At 40.1% G+C, this 24,681-nt stretch overlaps 1 protein-coding gene across 3 annotated transcripts in view; it reads right to left on the bottom strand.

Annotated features, from left to right (window-relative positions):
* AFF3 (AF4/FMR2 family member 3) overlaps positions 1 to 24,681 on the bottom strand; it is a 327,344-nt gene that overhangs the window by 258,327 nt on the left and 44,336 nt on the right. For all 3 annotated transcript variants that reach the window (XR_003527462.1, XM_027641860.1, XM_027641875.1), the window contains exons 2-3: positions 18,090 to 18,210; positions 11,971 to 12,825 (exon numbers count right to left, since the gene is read on the bottom strand). Coding sequence is in view for 2 of the 3 variants with exons in the window: in XM_027641860.1 (XP_027497661.1) it covers positions 11,971 to 12,825; positions 18,090 to 18,210 (976 nt within the window). In the remaining variant the exon portion in view is untranslated. The remainder of the gene's footprint in view (positions 1 to 11,970; positions 12,826 to 18,089; positions 18,211 to 24,681) is intronic.

The following is a 24,681-nucleotide window of genomic DNA, read 5'->3' as shown; positions in this document are numbered from 1 at the left end:
ATGACAGCTGCACTTCTGGAACAAAACAAAGGAAGACTGAAGAAAAAAGACCATCTTCCCTCAAGCAATATCGTCTTGACCAAAGGAAGTTCGTACAATGTAGAAAAACAATATTCCTCCCTGTCAACCCCCGGTCTTGCTACCACTTAATGCAATGGCAAAACCCCTATTAATTGCTAGTGGAGGATGCGCAGTGAATAAGTCAGATGCAAGCGGTAAAACATAAGTGACATAATCACTCAGAAACTGTCTCTGTCTGAAAGCGACCTAAATGATAGGAAGAAATACAGTGAGAAACATTAATTCAGATTACTTATGCTTCTGGGTTAACTTCCATTTCCAGCACAAAGTTATGGCAGAGTTTCATGCGACACTCTGCAATGTGGCAAGTTGTAGCACAAACATCGGAACACAGAACTGGGGGTTCAGTCTCTGCAGTTTTGCACTCTGATTTGACATCAATTCACCCGGGCTGTTCTTGCTCTGGGCCTGTGGCCAGCCACAAGTTTGTCCAGCCTCAGTCTGGGGATGGAATAAGGCGTACAATCTGGGTCTGTCATTCCATCCTGTACCCCAGCCTACCACATTATTTTCCATCTGATCCCTCAACCTATATCAGCAAATGAGGTCAAAAGAAGTTGGCCTGTTCTGCCAGCAGCACCATCATAGAAAGTGACCCCAGCCACCTTCACCCCAGCTAATCCCTCTGTAACCAGATTTAAAATATTCTTTTCACAGATGTCATTAATGCTTACGAAGAGCTCTGAAATTCCTGAATGCAATAGATTACAGTAGTAGAAAATAAAAATAATTTTTTATTTATTGATGAGAATGCAACTGGGTGTTATCAGGAGCGCTAATCCCTTTGGGGTGGTAGGGGTGGGGAGAGAAAGGACTTGCTGTGTTTCAGAAAATGTCAGTTCTGTGTAGAGGCTGTTCACAGACTTTTAGCACACCCTGTGTGAGTGTGACGTTTCACTTCTTCCACCTCCCACTGAAGCTACATCTACACATAAGCCCAGATTTGTGCCTATTGTGATACTGCTTATGGGGGAAAAGAAGGGTAATGCGCTTTCCTCCTGAGACAGTGATTCACATATGTGAAGGTAGTGATGCCCACTGCCTAAATTTTTCTTCTCATGGGATAGGATAAGCTTCTTTAGAAACAACCACAGTCATGCAGTTTGATTCTTTTTTCAGGGATGCACTCTGCATGTAGGGCCATTCCTACTTGGGAGCAGGAACAGCATGGGAAGGATGGGTGTTCCCTAAGGCTTCCTCATGGGAACAAACACACTACAGAAAAACAATAAAGTTTTGGTTCCTGCTTAGCCATCTCTAAGCTACTGAAAGATCTTTCATGCAGACTCTACCATAAATTACGACTGCTACTCATGGTATTTTTCAAACTGTCTCACATTGCACTTGGTCGTCCTATGAGGACAAACATTTAGACCGTGACTAACTCCTTTTTGGTGGGTTTCCCAAATGAATAATTTCATTCTTTCCTCTTCTGTCTCCCACATAATTCTTTTCTCAGACTCCTCCACAGTTATGGAGCTCAGTTCATTGTTATGTCCTCTCTATCTATGTATTTTTAACTTTTCCCACAGGCTAAACGATGACAATTTGGTGCAAGGAAGACTATTCAGTTTCTGCTAATGGTATTTTTTCCAACTGTCACGTTGCACTTGGTCCTCCATCCCATGCCTTTTTTCTAGACAGCATACTTCTGTTCTGGACTGCTACTTCCATGAAATCAGAAATTAGCCAGCTAATATGTTTGACTGTATCAGATGTCTCTGATAATATGTTTTCTTTTATCAGATGTCCCTGGGATTGTAATTAAAATTGGAAAAGGCCTCTTGGAAAATATTGCAGAACTGCCAAATCATGGCCATTTTACATATGTTATATTAATACTGGGTTTGATTGCATTTCTAATCCATAATCTCACAGCTGTCTTCCCCTTTTCTACTTCAGGTCTCAAAGCTGCAGCAGTCACATAAAGTTGTACCTGCCTCTGTATCTGACCGCAGTTGTGCAACTAGCTTTAAATAAATGCAAAATTAGATTAGCATTATGCTGCTGGTATTTGAATACTAATAACCTCTAGCATGTGCAAGAAAAAAAATCACCCACAACATCTCATTTCAAAATAGTTACAAAGAGAGAGAGTGTCTTCCATCCCATCTCTCCTTAAACATCTGTTAGCCATAAGAGTTAACAAGAAATACTCTTGGTTTTCCTTTCTTTCTAGCTATATAAGCTTAGCCTACAGCCACTTGCAGTAAATGCAGAGGAATACAAATAGCAATTTTTGGTTTGGGGGGAAAATGCTGGTTCTCAGTATTCCTGACCGTGCTGCTCACTGGCTTGAATGATTTTTGTGTATTTATCTTCTTAATAAAACATGGTGTAAAGCCACTTCATACTGAGCCTCCACCGCTCAGAGAAACATGCTGGTGGGGAAGGAAGAAAGTGGACATGTATGAGTGAATTTGGGAAAGGAAATGCTTAACCTAAATCGTGTAAGAAACAACCTCAGCCTTTCTGGTATGCTGGTTTTGACACATGAAGTAAAAAAGGTACCATATTTTAGAACATGCAACTGTTATATATAAAATACAATTAAAGAGATTTGGAACTAAATGAATATGTAATGTACACATTTCTTTACAGATGCATTTTTCTCCAGACAGTCCGGTGCCTGCTTTAATTTGGAAGCTATCCACTTTCATATAAAGTTAACCAAGACTGACAGGAAATCAGACTCCTACGTTATTTATCTTTTCTGAACTTAAAAAAAAAAAAAAGCCTTCTGTTAATTACTTTTCTAGGAAGCTATTTTGTGATACCACAGGGATAGATCTTCAGACAGATTCAGAAGTGCTACAGAAATGACAACTTTACGACACATAGTGTGAATAAAGTATGTTACATGCAGATATTTAAGGGTATATTTGTCTTCATTTACTGTTAAGTGAATATGTGACCAAAAATAAAGATTTTAACTGCTTCTTGCCTGGCTGGATGCATTTACAACAATTACTAGAGATCTGACCTCTTTGACCTTATACATCAAGTGGCACATATACATTATTTATTTAGCTGGAATTTAACAGTGATCTGTGAAGCTCGCTTTATTTTCCTTTGGTTCTCTTGCTCATCAGTCATACCTGACCCCAGTGAGTATGTTCAGTGGTGACACTTTCATTCTGATTCATGAAGACTGGGAAACTTCAGAACAAAGCAGTTAAATAATTTTCATTGTTGCTTTTTTTTTTTAAATATCCTAAACCACCTTGCAGGTTTCTGTGAAGACAAAGAGTAGACAGAAATGCCCTACCTTGCTATAATTAGTGGAAAGGAGAATGTGAGTTGGCATTAATATAACTGCCCTGCAGGAGGAACAAGGGCTTGGACTCCACACCTGACTGCGCAGTGATACAATGCTCCAGCGCTGTGCAGTGTGAGGTCTGGGAAACAGAGTGCATCTAAGTATTTCCCCAGTAATCTGAAGTCCACAGCAAGGCCACCCTGTCTCTCTCTCTGTACCCTAACCCTTTCTAAGTGCTCTTCTGTTCAAGAAACCATGAAGCAGATGGGGAGAAGATGCTCAGCCGCAACCTTGCACTGAGGACAGCTTCTCGTGTTGGCTGGAGTACCATGCAGCTCCTGCAGCCACGTCCAGAAAGGACTGCTTTCTCCAACTGCTGAATACCCTTACAGGCCTGTTAGTAATCCATGCTAACGGGGGCAAAGGCGGAAAAGTGATAACAGTATCTTCTCAGGCACATTTCACAAATGATGTCTGTTAGACTGCTTTGTTTCTGGTTGGGAGGATTTTTATCACATGCAGTTATCATCATAAGGACTACAACGGATTAAAAAAAAACAGACAAAATGTGCCATTAAAATCTGGGGTTTTTAATTCCAGAAATCTTATTTCCTTCATCAGTAACTTTAGTGCTTACTACAAGGAACTAAAAAAGCAATTATACATGGTTGTGGACATTTTTATGCATTCTCTCTTGTATCAGCTCCAGAGCTGGTTCATAAACCAAACTATCCACTCTGGGGGGTTAAAACAAAAAGGCATGATGAATAAATGTTTCTCACAATGAATCATATTCGTACATCAATCAAGCTATCCTTACCCCAAAAGTGGTTGCTTTTCAACTTTTGAAAAGATGGAAAGGCCAGTTTTATCAAAGGGAGTATCCGACTTATGAAAGATCCCAATGAACTGAACTGAAATATTTTTTCAGTAATTAGAAAGTAGCAACCTCAGAGAAAACTTGCAAAACAGCAGGTGCAAAGATTAAGGAATTCTCTTGACAATCGTGAGTTTACATTCTATTTCAAGATATTTTTCTCTGATCATAGTCATCCTACCAATGAAAAACAAATAGGAACAAGAGATTCACCATAATCAGTCCATACAGAAAAGTTTAGAGGCTATGATTCTATTAAATTCTTTATTTTCAAAAACCTATAGATAAGTTTAGCTAGTATTTTCCAAGAAAAAAATATACTGACAATTAATTCAAAAGAGAAACTTGTTTCACTGAGGGTAGAAGCAGCATGGAGCTCTAAAAGTAAAGGCATCTAAACAGGATTTTCCCTCTACAAGAGCTGCCATGGAAGAATAACCAGAGAGATTAGGCCCACTGTGTTCACTGGAGCTGCCTGCACACAGAGTTGTTGCGTGCCTCAGTGACTGCAGAATGCGAGAAAGGCAAAGGCTTGAGTCACAACTTGAAAACTATACCAAAAAAACATTCCTTCACATTGTGGTCTCCACTGTGTTCCTTAAGAGCGTTTCCAACACTACTCTATTTAATACACTCTTTCTTTGCAGTTCTACTCTGTTGAATTCTCCTACATAAAAACAGGCAGTAATGCACAGCCCTCCCACAGACACACTCGAAGGTCCTGAATAACTCACAACTAGCAGGGATCTTTGCACCACACTGCTCTTGTTGTGCAGTTCTTCCTGTTTAACATGGAAAAACATCCTTTATTTGTGGGGAAGGTCAGTGCTACCATTACAGGGATGAATTGATCTGTGTCTTCTTGCAAACGCAGCTTGCTAACTCGTTCCCATGAACACCTGGGAAAGAAAACATCTACAACTGGCTCATACTTACAAGTACTCGAGTGCCATGATTGCTACCTGGCTTCTCAAGCGCTGCAAGTTCTTCAATGAAGTCGATAAATCGTAGAGGAGTATCAACACACTTAATTCTGAGCTTATGTCTCCAGCCTCTTTGGGTACATCCTGAAATGGTGCCGGAAGAAGTCTGGACCGTTTTGCTAATGCATTCAATCTCTCCCTCCCTTTTTGTCTAAAAGCATCTTTAATTACTCTTTTATTTTCATTTCTGCCTTTCTGGGACCAAAATGAACAGCCTGGGAAGTAGAAAAGAAAAACCTGGATTCAGCTCTTAGTCCTGCAACAGTTCAACAGGATCCGTTGGAGCCAGAGGGATGTGGCATTGGGCCTCTGAGGAAAAGCACTTAGCTCTCCTCTAAACCCTTTTCCTTCCTCCTGAGACACTGTTTCACCTCTACTGCCCCATAGATCCAGGTATGTGGTAATTCCAGAGGAAGCATGCACTGATAATGAGTATCTTCCCTCTTTAGTTTACTCTGGACCTTCTGTTATCAAGTAAGATATAGCAGCACTTGTTTTTTTCACACATGAACTTCCACTTTCAGTTTTAAACTGGAATGGAACTGCTTATTATATGTGCTATGCACGAAAGCTCTTCTTAAAAGAGACTGATTTTGAACAAATTACCAACATTAAGGCCAAATGTTGAAGAGTTTTTTCAGATGGAGGAAAAAGTTGTAAGGTGTCTTTGCTTTCCATTAATATGTGGGGACAGAGCTGAGAGGTAAAAAAAAGACTGCAGATTTAAAGGACACTTGCCAGCGCGTGTGCCAGATACTGATAGCTATATATAGCCCCTTGAAGGAGAATGACTGCAGAGAGTATCTTATCCAGGCAAATAGGAATTTGCCTGAGTAAGATCAGGGTAAAAATGAAAAGAAAAAAACAAACTCAACATTTAATCTATTGTGCATTTCTGCTGCAGAAGGAGTTGTGTAAGTACTCTGTGAAGTGAAATAAGAACACGTCCTCATGATGACCTTATCTACATTTCACATAAATGTGCTCCCAAATTTAACAAAACCAAATCTTCCTTTTTTACCATTAGACTCATAGTCATTCCTGAACACAACCTCTATCTCCTTGTTCCATAACCCTTAAGAGAAGTAAGTAAAGGATAATAGGTAAGGCTTCTTCAACGTAATAAAAAAGCAGCATGCAGCCTCTAAAATGAAATTTGAAAACAGAACTCAAATATAAAGAACATGATTTGCCATTCTTGGTTTTTCTTACTGTTTCACTCAAGAACATTGTAGAAAAAAGAGGCACTTGATTTCTCTGCCTTTTTTCCTCTATACCCTCGTATCAAATTTCTCTTCCCTTTTATCCAATACAGTGGGTACCTAAGCAATGTAATTTATAAGTAGTTTAAAATGTGAAATAGCAGTACTTGAGACGATGAGCTATCATTTCTACAGAGCAGTATGATAATTTTGGAAGGACCAGGAGGTTGGGTATGGATTCTAATTAACACTGATGTACCTTGGTCCTAAAGATTAAATTCCCAAATGAGTAACTGCTACCTTTCTACACACGTCTATCCAAATTATTCTCATTACAACAATTAAAAAAATTTATAAGCTTCAGCCTGTGTCAAGGTATTGAAGGCTTTCCAAAACTGATTAAAAATATTATATGAGGTATTGAACTGCATTAAAAATCAACCTTTTTCATGTATTGAAAAGTAATGGTCTATAATTTGTATTCAACTGATTTTATTGCCAGTGAATAATAACTGTACTGCAGCCAACTCTGTGCCCTGTTTCTCTGAAAACCTCATGGGATATACAGAAGAGGAGTTTGTATCCTGCTGAAGACACACACACTTTGTATGATACTCCTTATTCTCCAGTTCTTACAGGGAGGCTTAACTTGGTTTCATTATGTATTTATTTTTCCATTGAAGGTTCCTTCAAACTGGTAAACACAAATGAAAGTGCATAGGTATCACAGAATCATAGAATGGTTTGGTTTGGAAGGGACCTTAAAGATCATCTAGAATCATGCCCCTTGCCATGGGTAGGGACTCCTTCCACTAGACCAGGTTGCTCAAAGCCCCATCCAACCTGGCCTTGAACAATTCCAGGGATGGAGCATCCACAGTTTCTCTGGGAGACCTGTTCAAGTGCCTCACCACTCTCACAGTGAAGAATTACTTTCTTATATCTAATCTAATCCTACCCTCTTTCAGCTTAAAGTCATTACCCCTTGTCTTATCACTACATGCCCTTGTACAAAGTCTCTCTCCAGCTCTCTTGTGGGCTCCCCCTTTAGGCACTGGAAGATGCTAAAAGGTGTCCCCAGATCCTTCTCTTCTCCAGGTTGAACAGCCTCAACTCTCTCAACCCATCTTCGTATGAGAGGTGTTCCAGCCCTGTGATCATGTCTGTGTTGCTTCTCTGGACTTGCTCCAACAGGTTCACGTCCTTCTTATGTTGGGGACCCCAGAGCTGGACACACTACTCCAGGTGGGTTCTTACAAAAGCAGAGTATAGAGGGAGTATTAGATATACTGATAGATTCTGGAAAGTACTATAAGCTAAACATATGTGTACAGAAACAGAGGACTCAACTTGGATGCATTAGTAAGTGGATTTGTAAACCAGAAGATTTATAACAATATATTCTTATTCCCTCATTTTCTCTGTGGATCTTGAAATTGCCCAAAGTCACATGATGTTCAAATTAAAACTGACACATCACACAGAAGTGCTCATCACTTCATGTGCCCCTACTCTGCAAGAGTTGGGGAAATGGTCATTTCTTTCCATTCACTTCTCTACTTGATCAGGCTCAATAGCTTCTCCCCTGCCCCTTGCCCCCTCCAATTTTTCCTCTTTTTAATCTGCTTCCCCTCTTTTTAATCTGCTTCCCCTCTTTGCAACTTTTCTTCTTACAGCCTTCTGCAGCTCAGTTTTCAGTTCTGTTAGGCAGCTGCAGAACTTTTCTAGGCTAAGTTGAAAACCATAGGCTTCGGACCATGGTATCACTATGAACACATTTTAAGAGCTGAAAGTAAAAAAAACCTGTGTAATGACAAAATTAAACATGCAGACAGAAAGCAAAGGCTTTATTATAAAAGTGGCCCAGAGGGTGGCGATCAGTAGTGCAAACTCCTGCTGGAGCCCAGTCCCCACAGCGAATACTGGGGCCAATACCGTTTAACACCTTCAGTAATGACATGTATGATGGAGTAGAGTGTACCCTCAGTGTGTCTGGAGATGGTACAAAACTGGGAAGAGCGACTGATACGACTTTCTGGTGAAGGTTGTGCTGCCTTCCAGAGGGATACTGGCAGGCTGAAGAAATGGGTTGACATCAACTTCAAGAAGTTCAACAAGGGAAAACATAAGTTCCTGAACAGGGGAGGAATAACCCCAGCACCAGTACAGGCTGGGGGCTGACTGGCTGGACATGAACTCTTCAGCAAAGGACCTGGGGGTTCTGGTGGACAACAAGGTGACCAGGAGCCAGAAACACCTCACACTAGCCCCTAGAGCACACTAACTGCCCTATCTAGCCCATTGCAGCCACTCACTCTTTATTTTAGCAGACAAAAAGCTTCATTTCACCATCAGCATTCCAGATACCCTACCCCCAAGCTCCCTGCCCCTGTCCTTCTTCCTATATTCTCTTGGCTGCTCTTAGGCAGCTTTCTGCCACTCTCATTTCTGTCTCCATGTAGCTTCCAGGTGCTGCTGTAGCCTACTTGTCAGCCTGCTTTCCCTCATGATCATCCTATATGGCATGGCTACTCTTCCCACAGTCACTACGGATACAAGGCCTTTCCTGGTCCACACCCCAAGCCTCACCCTGAAAAACAGAAGCCTCATCTTGCCTGCAAATATTCACAGGATCATGACAGCTTTTGTGCTGAAAGCAGCTTAAAACTTCTCTCCCTAATAGGGGACGGTGAACATTTGAAGAAAATGTATGAGTTTAAAAGCAGAAATTTAAGAGGATGATGGATGAGGCAACACCAACTGAAAAAACTTTCAGTTTTGGTCAATATATGAATCAGCAGGTCAGCAGTGCCCCAGCAGCCAGGAGGGCCAGTCATGTCCTGGGGAGCATCAGGCAAAGCATCACCAGCCGGTTGAGGGAAGTGATTGTCCTGCTCTGTTCTACACTGGTGCAGCCTCACCTTGAATATTGTGGCAGGTTTACATGCCACAATATAAGAAAGACATTAATCTATTAGAGAGTGTCCGAAGGAGGGCAATGAAGATGGTGAAGGGTCTTGAGGGGAAGCCGTATGAGGAGCAGCTGAGATCACTTGGTCTGTTCATCCTGGAGAAGAGGAGGAGACTGAGGGGAGATCTCATTGCAGTCTACAACTTCCTTGTGAGAGGAAGAGGGGGGGTAGACATTGATCTCTGTGGTGGCTGGTGACAGGACCAAGGGGAATGGCCTGAAGTTGTGTCAGGGAAGGTTTTGGTTGGATATGAGAAAGAGGTTGTCTCTGCTGGAACAGGTTCCCCAGGGAAGTGGTCACAGCACTAGAGTTCAAGAAGTGTTTGGATGCTACTCTCAGGCACATGGTGTGACTCTTGGGGATGGTTCTGTGCAGGGCTAAGAGTTGGACTTGATGATCCTTTTGGGTCCCCTCCAACCCAGCATATTCTGTGATATTCTGTGAACATTTCTCCCTGTAGCAATACCAGTGGGTTACCAATTTCAACTTGTGCCACTTGGGATTGAAAAAGGTAGAACAAAGTAAACATCAGGGTAAAGGAAAAAAGCTGGCCAGTTTTATCACCAGGACTCTCAGCTCTCTTGACATTGTCTTGCATTGATCTTGCAGATCTAAATATTGTCTTTCATTAGCTCCAGTTTCAAACCCCAACACCTATAGTACCTACTATTTGTCTTCGTAGTAATTTGTCCATCATTTTTCATAATATTTATTTTTAACCTACTATACAATGGCTTTTGTCCACCTCCTTCAAATTCTGTTAAATGTTTATTTTATGTTATCAAATACTGTTTTATTAATACTGCATCATATAAAATCTGTGAAAAGTTGGCGATACTTTAGTGGTTACTCTGCAGTCCACTCTCTCCTACCATAATCTACATTGCCATCTGTATCTAAACAAGTTTAAAACTATCTCAAATATGTCTACATGTCTAGAAACTGCAGTATAAACTCACTGTTATGCATCAGCATGGATTACATACAACAAATGAAATCTTTCTTTCCTGAGGTAGGTGAATTTGAATGCAAATGGTAAATCCTGAATTTCAGACAAAAAAATGATTGCCTATCAAAACTACTTTCCAAACTAGTCCTTAGAGTATTGCATACATGTAAAGGGGGAAAATGCAAAAGAGCCAGATATTTGCCACAGGCATCCTTAATTCTAACAATATTTCCCACTTGCACATAGAAGCACAAGTCTGAAAGACGCAATAATAGCTAAATGGATATTAGTATCTGCAATTACCTGATCTATCTGCACAATTACAGCAGTTTGTGAATGCTAAATTTGTGTATGAAATCTGGCTTAAGAGGCTAAACAACCCCTTTTTCCAGAACAACATATCACCTATGTGCTGTTTGGAACTGATGGAATTTTCACTTATAGAAAAAACACAGAAGTAATTGCTTCCAGAGAGATTTCTCTCCCAAACTAAACCAAAGGGGGAATACAAGAGTCAACTCCATTTCTGAAAAATGGGCATTAATAGGCCAGAGAACTCTTTCAAAAATTAGGTTTTCCTCTCCTTTAACAATGCCAGAAACAAAATTTTAAGACTAAAAACATAACAAGACACATCATAGCTGTCAAGTAAGAGTAAACAATCATTGTCTCTTCTCTGAGAAAGTCACAGAGATTCAGTCAAATAGTCTTTTAGTCCTGTAAATACTATGAATTTTTAAAGTCATGGGAGTGCTACCAATTTGCATAAGAGGATGATGAGACCATCATTGAAATGGCATACAGGCCTCTGAATACACCCCTGGAAAAAAAAAAATCACCCTTTATTCTGCCAAAATTGGTCATTTCCTCCCCATCCAAAAAGACCAAACAGAAAATCACAGTTGAAGTCATAAAGCAAAATGTCCTACTGGTATAAAATGAATGTGAAATAATTAATGTAAAGCAGAAATCTTTCATATTTACTGTTGGTAACAGAAATGTTGTCTAGAAGCTTCTTCAGACACTTTTTCGTACTTGTAGCGTGGGTCAACCCACTACACCGGGTTTGTACAGATGGTAATTCAAGCAAACCTCAGTCTTCTCAGAGATTGGAATGAAACATAAACTATGAACTAAAAGGAGAGTTTCCTTGCTGTATTCTCATCTATTCCACAAATTTCATAATGTTTTTCACAAATTTCATATTATATAAGTAATTTTCTTAGATTGTGAAACTACTTTGACATCGAGGGTAGCAGAACTACTCCTGATCATATGCACTTCATTTCATCTTTGCCACAGAGAAATAAGTCAATGAACAGTAAGAAGCAATATACCTGCCTAGAAAAAAAAAATCCAGATTTCATATGTGGATACAAAGAAAAAAATCAGTGAAATAACATATACTGCTAGAAAATGTGCCTTTGTAGGAAGTGTTATGGTCCTGATGACAGCAGGATCCTGATGACACTGTTGAGATATATTTAAATTACTGTGAGGTTTCTACTTGCAATTTACTATGTCAATGTTACCAAAAAATTTCAACATGCAAACTAATATATTAAAAACGTGCAAAAGAAACAGGTGCAATAAGGCATCATCCATCCATCTACAGAGGTATGTCATAAGAAGTATAAAAACACTTACTTCTTCTTGCTTAGGAATGCTGAACTTGGCTATCTTTGACTTGGGCCTGGCCGAATCAGGCTTGTTGGAAGGCACTCCCCTATATGATTTGGTCGTCTCTGCTGGTAACTTCAGCTTTGGAGACTCATCAGGAGCCTGGTCTTGACCATCCATTGGCCTTACGTAAGCTGTTGGTTTCTGCTGACCGAGACTGGGCTTTGAAGCAAGAGAGGGTGGGAAGTTTTGGACGCAGTGCCCACTACCATGCTTTGCTGGTCTCTCTTGTGCTTGAGTTCCTCCTTCTGAGCTACAACTGAGCTTTGCTGGCTGCTGCATTCTACTGATGTTGTCTCCTAACGTGGCCCTCAGTGAGCTCTGCTGGGCGGTATTGGAGGAGGAGGAAGAGGAGGAGGACGAGGAGGAGGAGGAGGAGGAGGAGGAGGAAGTGGAGGAAGAGGAGGTGGGACTCGATGCATAGCGTTTTAGTTTCTCCAGATTGGATTTTTGGTTCGCCAACTTGAAGTCACCCTTGTGTGACTCCAGCGACCGGTGTCCATGTTTGCTCACTCTCTGCTGGCCATCTGAAGCGGCATTACGCCCAGTCTTCTGCCAGCCCATTGTAGAACTTTTGCTCTGCTGGGCAGCTAGGGATGATGGTTTGGAAGAAGTAGTGCTTGAAATGGGAGGAGGAGGTGGTAGTCTTGAGTCTGCAATAAAATGGTCATCAGGCTTGGGGAGAGACGTCTGAGGAACGCCAGGTTTTGGAACCCCAACGAGATGGCTCTGGTTTGATCGGTCAGTTAACAAGTCTTTCATTTCATCATAGTTGCCCAACGTATTCTGGATGCGATTGGAAAGCTCATCCCCCTTGTTAGTCTGCAAAACAAAAATTGAGTGTTCTGCAACAGTCAATGTAAGAAAACAAAGTTCCCTGCATGATTCTGCTGAAATCCTTACTGAAGTAGCACTGCCTTATTCAGCAGCAGCGTTGAGGGATGAAATCGAAAATCCTTATTGTCTCTGAAGACACTTGTCAACATCTTAAATCTACCCTGAACTGGAAAAGCTATAAAGGGCCTTAGAGTATATAAAAAAAGAAATCTATCACTGATATCATGCCGTACTTAAAGTATATTACCTGGAAACTGGAAAATTTATTATTGCAACTACACAGAATGGTTTGGATTAAATCTGACCATGATAAAACTTTTCCTATAGCTCAACGCAAGCTCTCCTTCAGCCATGAATGAAAACACTGCATTCCCAATTTCCTTCTCTGCCTGCCTAAGTTTTCATAACCATCTGGGAAGCCACACAATGTCCCATGCAAACACTGAACAAATTCATCAATCTAAGCCAGCCAAATGCTATAAGATGACTTAAAAACAGTTTGTGGGAAATGAGAAAAGTACAGATGATTATGTCCCTTCTTTGAAAATGCTCTGACAGGATGCTCATTCCAGGGTACTCTCTTCTTTTAAGGAAAAAGTAAACAGAACGCCCACCAAGTTTTTCACATTGCTCAGTATTTGCTGTGAGTAGCAGAGGGAATACAGACACTCTTCCTACCCTTTAAGATTAATTATTGTCTTAAAAATAACCCATTTACTTCCTGACTGAAAAGGTAGAAGCTTCACAAAGAAACAAAACAAGCAAATAAAACATACTGGAAAAGATTGAAGACTCCTGCTTTAAAAAGCCACTGTAAGCAAAAGAGTGTATCATTAGCATTTATGCAGTAGGGATTTTTCTGAACCCTGCCAAGATTCAGGCGTGTGATGTCCTTTACTTTACATTTTCAGAGGAAGACAGTAATGAGGAAGTGCAATTCTCCTTTCTCTCTTCTAGACATGGAGTCTGAATGGGAAAACTCCTACTGGTTTCAGAAGGCCAAGCTTTCATCTTGAGACTCTCTGTTTTAGAGGAAAACAGAAAGAATGAGAAAGAAGGGAGAAAAAGGGACTGGAGAAGATCCCCCTAAAGTTATGTTAAAAAATATGAAAGATGTAGCGACCACATCAGTTACTCTAGAAAACCGGAATATGTAAGGCAAGGTAGGTAAGGGTAACATCCAGTTTGGAACAATGTTTTTTTAGGGTTTCCTAGTAGGAAAGTTAAACCAAAGCAAAAACGCCCCGTAAATGAGTGTTGTGATTGCCAAATGCAAATTTTCAGAGGACTACACTGGAAGCATTCTTAAGTCAAACAGTAGAAGCAGTCCTGTTTTGCTTGAAACTTTTGCCCTCAAATTTCAAGGACACTACCTTCTAACTTTGTAAAATATATCCCAGCTAGCTTTCTGATATATATTTGTTACTGTGCTAATAGACCTGAATATATATCAAAAATATATATTGAAGGAGAGTGGGAAGGGAAAAACTCAAAAGTGTTGCATCCAAAACTTTGCTTTTCAAACTTGGAATAAGATGGTTCAACCACTACAGCCTGATCTTCCCTCTGCACATACAGCTGTTACTATCATAAAGACAACAACCTGCTATGGAGAGAACTATGAAGCATTAATTCACAGACAGCAAGTGATTTAAAAAAGGGTGTTCCTTCACTTCACAGGAATCACATCAATATCCTAAAGAAAAGGAAACTATTAATGAGGCTTCAAAAGTAGGAAGCATCACATACATCTGAAAAGAAAGAAGGTTGGAGATACACTCAACATGTCTCCTGGAGTCAATAAAACAACTTCTACATTTGGGCATCTCCTTGGCCAGCAGAATTGTTTTCCAGAAGACATAGGAAATTTTCCTTTTTCCCAGTGGATCTCTTCTATGTTTCCTGTGGATTCTCCACCCTGTGCAGATTCCTTGTAGAGAAATATTTTTCCAGCTTCCCTCTATGGAGGGAGATCTGTCCTTGGGCCTGCACTCAGTCTGATTCAGCCAGTGTGTGTATTAGGTTTGTTTCCCTGCCAGAGCATGGCAACAAGGATCACCAAATGGAATGGGGCCCCTGGCACCCACAAGTCTCCTACAGCATGGATAGCTTGTGAGGGCAGTTCTCCACCCCGATGCCGCTAGTTCCATGAGCATAAAAGAATTTGTGCGCAAGTTTTGCCCCTGAGAAATCCAACTTCCCTAAAAGAAGGTTTATTTTTTTCTAATGGCTGCTATTTGGATGGGAAGGAAATAAAAGCCTCATTGCAGATTATCTGTAGACTATCACTAGCTCAGAAAAGCCATCAGGTTGTCTTTTATATGGATGTGGTATGACGGTCACACATAGACATCTTGTATTGACAGATCCCAGATAATCACAAGAATAATCCCAGATACCAGCAAACTGGTATTACAGCATGTGCTGACAACTGGTCTGTGTTGTTTATCCCTTCAGGACACACTGGGGATAATGTGAGGTGAGATTTTGTTTGGAGCTGATCTCATAAAGAAGAATTCACCTAAATCTCTTGGGACCATGATGGGATCTGAGGTAACCTGCTACGAGCTTTAGTTTGTCCTACTATTTGCTCTGAAACATTGCTGGCCTTATTTAAGCATTCACATAAGGAAAACATGGTCACAAAATGAGAACTAGGAAAAGCATTTTGTCCAAACATGTCTAACTTAGAGTCCAATGCAAGATGAATCCATGCATTTGAAGATGGCAATATCCAACACTTCTAAAAATAAACCTGATGGCTGCCCAAAGGCCATCAGAATTTTTTTCCTCATTAAAAATACTTACATGGTTAATGGGGCAAGATATTCTGTCCAGAAAATATCCAGAACTAATTTTCTATTTTTCACATCCCCCTCTAAAAGAGATTTTAAGTAAATGATACTGGATTTCCTGTAATCCTTCATAAAGGGTTGCTATGGATACTTTGAACAGGATAAGGGGCAACCCAAAGAGTCAGGATTTTTAAGAAAATTCGATGTTACAGTAGTAGTGATACATGTCAAGGTGAGAGAGGACATAAGATTTAAGAGATTTCCAGTCTGCCTTTGATTTTCAGATATGGCCTTCTGAATGGCATATCCTTTGGCTTTAACTCATGTTTCTCAAGCTGTGCAGAGGAATACTGAATTTGATCAGAGCTTGCAGTGAATGTCTGCTATAATTTCATTCTCCTTCAGAAACACTCAAAAGCTGAACATCTATAAATGCACTAAGAATGGGTTTCAGTTTTGCTTTTGCAGAAAGGTTTCCTCTTTTGCAGTTAGCCTCTCTCCACAATATGCCCAAGCCACATCTCTGTCCCCCACACTGAAAGTTCACAAATGCTTGGATGAGTTCAGACAGCCCAATGGTCCACTGCCAGTGTATACATGACATTCGGAGAACGTCACTGATGAAGTTTTGATGTCTAATACTACCAGATTGACTGGTCGCTCCAAGCAACTGTGGCTGTCACACCAACAGAGCTGTGAGTTATAGTGCTGTCCTGGGCTTTGCCTTTCGCCATGTTTCCTGGACAAAGTTAGCTGTAGGATGTATTTCTGCAGCACCTTCTTTACATGATTATCCAAAAGAGGGACATAGTGTTCAAAGATAAGAAGCAAGGATGGAGCCATTATTCTGATCACCCAGTAGGATACCCACTCAGTATCCTCTTTGCTTCTAGAGCTGGTAATGATTTTTCAGTCATTCCTATTAAAGTTGACAGAATTAAACTGCGGTTTCATAGAGATGCCTTCAGACATCGTAACTCAGAAGCTCTTGGTGTGTCCCTGACATCACGCCTGTGTCATGATAGTCAGTACACTGGCCCAGAGGTAATAATCAAAGTGCACAAAATATTCCAACTGTACCACTTTTATAAGTAATTTGAGCTTCAGTATTACCAACCTGAGGCACCACAGACAAAACAGTAGTGGGGACCCAGCAAAAGGCCAGGTCCTTTTTGTGCATGGTCTATTCAACTGCACCTACCAAATGGAAAATCATTAGGTCTTCACTGAAACAGAGCCCTCAAGAAATACCTAGTCACAGCTGACTTATGCTTTTCAGGCTCTCTTCCATGGATTAGCCCTTGACTGGTCTCACAGTAGACTTTTTCAAGTAGATCCTTGAGGAGTTCAAGACATTTGCCATGGTTTCTAAATGTCTTTGTAATGAATCTGAAATTTGGGCAGTTGGATGTCAGCTTCAAGGCAGATAGAGCTGTGTTCCATCAAGGGGCATGGTATGAAAGTGGCAGATTTTTCTTTTTTATTAGGGACTAAATACAAACAACAATCTGGAAGAAGAGCAAGCTAAAAGCTGACCCTGAAGCATGAGCAGAAAAATGGAAGCATGGAAGTCAAGTGCAGAAGCCAAGTGCCAGGTCCCAAATATGTATCATGGAAAGAGGAACCAAAGCACCCAAAGCATCAAGGATAAGTGATGCTGCATGGAGGGAAAGACTTCACAATGTGGTGGTTGTAACAGTAACTTGGACGCTACTGGAAAGGCACACCAGACAATACATGATGATGCTTTGATGCATCCTGTCAAAGTCATTGGTTTAACTGGGGAAGAGAAGCAGCCTCTTTAGGATACTGCTCTCTGGTCCTGTTCACAAGGGCTCTGTTTTCAGCCTTCTGTAAAGTGCAGAAGATCCTGCTTGACCCTTCTAACATGGAGTGAGAAAAGACGGTTGTGCCTCATCAAACTAATGTTACCATGAGAAGCAAAACAGGGAGCTGAGACTCCTAAGCTACTTCTGCCTTTGGTGAGGGCAAAACACGTATAGCAGATAAATTTTCTTGGTAATGTTTATAGAAAAAAAAAAGCGAACAGCAACATATTTCACTACATTAACCTTGGCCATGGCATAATGCTTACTGTACTGCTTGACCTTCACCCACTATTCTTACACAATTGTTTTCTTCTGAGTGTTGCAGAAACAGGGCACCGTCACCTTCACCTCCTAGCTTTAATTCCATCTCAAATATTGTTAGGATAGTTCTAGTTTATTTCACTCTTGTTGTTGAATACTATAAGAAGCTCTATACATCTGCATATATATATATATATATATATACACACACACACATAAAATCCGATTCTCAATGAATCATGCATATTCTCTGGGAATTTGGTGGAGAGGGTACTGACACCTGGACAACGCCTTCTGCAGACTGCATTTTTGAACTGTGGAATAAATAAATTAAAAAAGAGTCACACAGCTGGGAAGCATCTACCTTGTATGGTTCACTGAAGAGGGAATAGCTCGTGTTAAATGTGCCATCCTCCTGCTGGGCCTCCTGATTTCTCCTTTCCCATTCTTTCCTTCGCAGCACATTTCTATCTGGCTCATAGACACTGCAAGAAAAAAAAGAGAAATAGTTTTTTAAGAGTTAAAAATTAGACGGCAACATATAAACCAGTGTGCACTTAAAAGTCAAAAACTTTTGCAGACAGATGGCAAAAATAAGCACCAACATGAACCAGATGAATGCCAGTTCAAGTAGGCTGGGGAGGCTCAGGTCTCTGGGAATGCTAGTGCTTTCTTCGCAGAGAATAGATAATTTAATTCTTACAGAAATATAAAAAAGAAATCACAGGGCAGGATCCAGTCTATGCAGAACTTCTCTGCTTGAAATGTGATAAAGGAAATATCTAAGCAACTTTGACAAAGACTGAAAGTACTCTTAAGGCACAGGGTAATTACAGCTATGAGTAAATAGAAATTATGAACATATTTCCACTTATGACATATCCTCTGAGTGTTGTATGCTCCTTTTTTTCACATGGATGTGTTTCTGTAGTGATTCTTTCATTAACTAGCTCCCTAAAGAGCTGTTAAAACTATATGCTGTAGTGGTTTCCACAGTTAGGTTGCTTCTTCTGATCTCTGTAATCAGCCAAGTTGTGAAACTACTACTAAAACAATTCCTCTCTCTGATGGATTTGACACTACCACAACTTCAGAACATGAATAAATGAATACTGGCACGACAGTGCATGTATGGTTGGTAGAGTGTAGCTGGAGAGAGAATAAAATCACTGCATTACACAAAAGAATTAATTTTTAGAAATTAACTACTTTGGCTCCAATACAGACATTCAGAATAATTTTTTTTCTCCCCTCCCCCTCCCCCTAGAATTCTAGTTTAATGCATGACAACATAAACCAGAGAAGCCACACAGGTTTACACATTTCAGTCTGTTATGTTTTATTCTCCTCACAGAGAAAACCAATGTGTCTAACAAAGTTTATGTGTTATTTCAGGACAATGTGCCAAGTATGCTGATTGCCTGTTTTGCTTAGCTCAGCTAATGCTTTTCTTCTGGCACTGTAAATCTGTAAAGTAGGAATATATATTAATGTCATGTAAGTGCACAATGTGTTAATAAGAAAAACATCTTCTTGCTAACCAACTTCCCAGTTAGTAAAACATATGTTGCATTGGCTACCCACGTGATGCTACCTAGTATGCCTAAGGCAAGGCAGCCAAAAGGCCAACAGTGATCTGATTCTAATTCAAGACTTGAGGGAGCTAAAAATACACAGGATATGTTAGGCACTATTAGTGTTTAAAAACAATGCCTCAGCAGTCACCAAAGGAACACAAAATCTTGTGTTTGCTTGTTAATGCTGCTAACTTGAACTGGACTGCACAGTACCCTTCTGATGGGTCTGAGGGGCAGATGCCAGGCTCTGAGCAGGGCTCTCAGACACAGGGGTTTATTGTAAAGCACAGGGTTTCAGTATAGCAGGTTGGAGACAGCATCCAAATAGATATCTGTTTAATCCACTTACAGGTGGTTGAGGTTTTTTTGGGTTTTATACCATATTTTTCATGAGCAATATGTGTTATTCGGGCCAACACGCTCTCCTTGGAAAGCAGTGTATGAGGTAGCAATAGTAGGGGTGGAATTTTGGAAAATGCCTTCCTCTAGGAAGAAGGGGATAGTGAAGGCCTCCCCATTGTGTCCCTGTGCACAAGATCATCTGCTACACATGCTGCCAAGGCCAGAGGCAGAGCAGTTGCCACTGACTGCTATGTGAGCAAAGGTCTTCAGTTACTACATCATGCCACTGAGCATACTCCCATCAGCTAAGTCAGTTAGCAACTGCCTCTGTGTCTAAAGCAGACTTTCTGCCACAATGAATAGCTGTTGTTAGGTTGGGTTTTTCTGGAGTTGCAGGGATCGGGTTATAACTTCATCCTCAGCTACGTGACCCCATCTGGAATCTCTTTGCTCTTTGAGATGCTTTGCATTTGGACTTTAGCTTGCAATTAAATAGAAAAATGGGCAGTTTCCCTGAGATTAATTATAACACTGGTCTCTACCCAATTTCTAAGAAGTAAGCAAGTGCAGCATCCTTCACTAGGTCTCGTACAAATTTAAAAATGCACTGGTGTGCTACTCCTGAAATGGAAGGACATTTTTATCCCTTTATTGGGTGGAGACATACTTGATGAAGACATACAAGTCACCAGGTCTCTGAACCCCCTTCTCAAATGAGCTCACTGCTGGCAATGCAATGCACAACCTGCAATAATTCAGAATGATTATGCAAATGGCAGAACTGTGTGACAATGCCTAACATGCCATCTATAAGCAGTAAGTTAGGAAGAGCTACAAGTTGAGAGTTGTGTTCCTTCGGTAATACCAGATGGTAAAATGTCTAGCATTTGTTAGGCTGTTCCTTATTTGCATGAACATTGTAGCAATCACATTTCCTTGAACGTATGTCACCAAATGTATTTATTTGTTTTGGTTCAAGGAGAATACTGCCAACTGCTATAATTGTCTTTATTGCAAACACTTCAGTTAATGGAAAACAGTTCTTTTTAATAGTTTTCTTCTCTATTTTTTTTAATTTGCAATTTAAAACAATCCCAAAGGTACATCTACTTGTTAATCGTTTACAGCATGTCATTTCCACAGCTCAGACATGAAGAACAAGCTCGTGAAAATCTCATGACTTTTTCTTCATTGGGGGATATGTACATATGTGAGTGATATCTGCATATATATGTGTAATATCCATGCTTGTACATCAGTTTATTGATGAAGAATTTTGCTAGTATGGGCCAAAATGTTGAAGCAGTTTCGTAAGACTTGGAAACTAAAGAACATGCAAATACTCATCTCTCAGAAGTCACTGTCATTTATATTTGTTTCATACAGGTCAAATTCCAAAAGGGTGAATTTAAATAGTTTTTATATGGTATACCATTAGTTTTAAAATGCTGCATCTGTTTCAAATTCATTCTTAGAGGACACAAACCAAAGCAAAGGAAACAAGTCAAATACTTGCAAAAGTTATATATGAATAAAGGTTGTATGATAGAAATTAAACTATCTTAGATTTGGCACACTGCTTTTTTTGATTTATCTCAACCCTAAGATCTGCCAAGGCACACACTGGATTTACCAATTAATTGGGTTTAAATACCAATGTCTCAGTCTCAAAGCACTTTCAGCACACCATCACCACCATATGGTCATAGCTGTCGTACCTTCTCTGATTTTTCCAGGATACTTTGAGTAATTTCACTCTCAGATATTTGATAAATCAGAATTCCAATGGATTTCCAAATTTCTCAGAGTATGTATGTTCAATAAGTTTTGATCTGTTGTGATGCCTTTTGGAAGATCACCTTGATGACTACCCACTCTTTGGTTGTATGCAAGGTGAGCAGTCTGAAGAGAAGAGCCTAGGCATGCTGGTGCCTGATGGGAGAGCGGTAGTGACACAAGTCTCCCCACAGAAATACTCACAGCTTTATTCACGCTACTCCTAACATCAGAAGGAACCATTTCCTTTAGTCCTTAATTAGAAATAGAGATGGCTCAGGGGACAGCCTAGGAGCAGAGCAATAATTTTACCTGAAAAACCTGCAGCTGGATTTAATCTCCTACAAAGTCCAAAGAGTTATGTTGCCTCAGGCTAGGCTGAAAGTAATCATATAAAAAGCCCAAAGTTTTAAATGTTGAAAAATCTCCTTTTCTTTCTTTCCTTTCTATTTTTTTTAAAGCACACTATTTCTGACTCTATTTACCTCCCTCAGACATCACTTCTTAGAGCAGCTCAAATAAAAAGGTCTAATCTCCATAATGAACCGGGTGGAGACAGTGCACCAACGTATCCTACCGTCCTTCTGTTTTAGGGAATGCCCAAATTTGCATTCAGAGGAAGATGTCCTTTTCCACAAATGAAAGCACTGCACCTTCACTGAGGAATTACACGCCTTTGCAGGCGTATGGTGTGTATTAACGATGCTGCCTGACCTTTTCAGAAACCACAAAATTGCTGCATCACTACGGAGAGATTCAGGAAGGGTAGTGTTATTTTGTTACAAGATCACCATCCTTATAACAGCTGGCATCTTTGAGGCTGTTAAAGACATGGGTAGGTAAATTGAAAGTGAGATTGCTGGTACTCCCCTTGCCTGGCATCAGTTTATTTTCTGGCAAAGGAAGGGGGCTGTGACCTAGGCAGCCCTACCAGCATGACAGAGGATGGTGTTACCACATGTATATGCAGACCTGGCTGCAGTTTCTGAACTTATCATTTACAGCAACATGAAATCTCGCCTTTGCCTTTCCAGATCTTCCAATATAATTTTCCAGTCCAAAGATTTCCAGTATTTCTGAATTGTGAGGGTTTTGCTATACCCACATACACAGTCACCTTCCTTCTACCCTCCCTCCCCCCCCAAATATTGTGATATAAATTTAGCTGGTGTAGCTTGTTTATTTGCAGTTAATGTTTACCCAGGAGACTGATGTCCTTCACCCCAGCAGCTACCCATGGCACTTAGAATAAAACTTTCAGAACCTGAAGTCTAGACATACTAATTACAAAAGCAGAGTTGATGCTTCACCATTCAACTATTTCTTAAACTGGCAAACCCACAGTTCCTGTGGGCTCCTGGCAGGTCTTTGCTAGCGAAAGGGCTGAGCCTCTTTACCGGATTTTATCAACCTCCCCATTTGTTCCTAAACTGACCCTTCTTCTTCTGTAATCACAATAAAAGGCTCCATCAAAATGCCATGAGATTACAACACTCACTCCCAGTGTCATGGGAACGACACCATCCCCAACCTGCCAGGTGCAGTTCCTGAATATCCCCTGGGAGCGCAGAGTGCTGATCTTGTTCCAAACAAAAAAACCAAAATCCATCCCAGAAACACAACTCATACCATAAGTGACTAAAAGATATGTGCACTTCAAGAACAAACCAGACCTGTGAACAAGTTTTCTGCAAGGACACATACATCTTTGAAATTAAATTTTAGCACACAGTCATTTTTGAATTATGAACAAAGTTGGAACTGCTTCAAAGCCATGGAAAACAGGCAATATTTCAAGAAAATAAATTTTAAAATGGTCCACTATTATTCTGAACATTTTTCCACAAATTTTAATCTGGCACACAAGTCAATATACTAAATTTCAGGCTGAAGTGAGGGCATTTTCTTAAATATTTAATAGTCTAATTCTCCCCTGAATTACTACATTTATGCCAAAGTAGCTAAATAGAGTAAGTCAAAGAAAAAACTTACACAACACAATAAAAAAGCAGTCCAGCCTGGATTCAGGACAGTGATTTCAAAACTCAATTCAGAACGGAAAGTGGATTCTGAATTTAAATATACTACCATTCCTGTATCCCTGCCATATTTTAAAACTTGAAACAACTAACCAGCCTGAAACCCTGTAAAGGTAACAGTCCCCAACATTTTTAGAAAATAGTCTTAACTCTGATGATTTAATTACAACAGGGTTATATTGCTTGTTGAATTGCTGTGCTTAACATGAAAGTGTTAAAACATTTAATGCCTGTTTTCTCTTTCACTGTTCATGTCCAGGGTTTTTGCTGGCCAATTTCTTGGTACTGGTTCCATTTCCAGCTAAGTATAACTGATACCTGTTTGGAAATTCATTGATAATAGGGTAGGGGAACTTTGAGAGATGGTAACCTTACATTTTTGAGCATTAAATGTTTTCCCTAATCATATTTGAACTATTATTTAAATTACGACAAGGGGGCTGCCTTTGATGAACAAGTGCCATAATCAATGAAATACCTTCCTAAGTTTCAACTAGATTTTTTAGACTTTTTATCTAGCTTAAACAGCAGAAGTTAATTTGATGATTTTTACAGTATTTTTTCCCATTTACAAACAGGAATGCCATGGGGTAAAGCAATTACTCTGATTTACTGTTTTCACTTTGATTGAACATAAAGATGTAGCAGGGTCTCAAAAAAGCAGTAACTTAACAAACTGTGCTCCAATCCACAGACAGATAAAGTACCTATTTTGCTATTTCAAAGAGTTTACCTCCAGGCAGCAGCACAGAGCAAACATCAATCAATGACATGTGTCTAAGATGAGATTGATGTTTACTCTCACAGCTTTTCATCTTACATCCAATAAATTATTTTTCCTTCACCAAAATGCCTGGTTAAATTTCATTTTTCACTTTGCAGTATCAGTTTTAAAACTTTACCTTCCAGCAATTTTAAAGCTAGGATTCATTGATGCTTCAGCTTTTACAGCCTGTTTATGATTTGTATTAGCCATGAAACACTACCAACCAAACATGAATACGATCAGGGGGAGTTGAGCTGGGGCGGCTGCTTGCACGGTGGCAGGTGCAGGCTGGAAGGTGTGAGATTGCTTTAATTATCTGCCTGGAAATTCCATGTCCAAAATGGGGAGCTATATTTTCAGGGGCAGATATATTACATCCACCAAATGAATGAATATATACATATCATATCTGCAAAATCAGCACTGTAGCATTTAAGTCAGGTCTTCTGAGGGCTA

This window comes from Corapipo altera, unplaced genomic scaffold, assembly GCF_003945725.1.
Source record: "Corapipo altera isolate COAL_440 unplaced genomic scaffold, ASM394572v1 0, whole genome shotgun sequence".
NCBI classification, from domain to species: Eukaryota; Metazoa; Chordata; class Aves; order Passeriformes; family Pipridae; genus Corapipo; species Corapipo altera.
The sequence above is the reverse complement of the archived record's forward strand: the minus strand, read 5'-3'. Positions and strand labels throughout refer to the sequence as shown.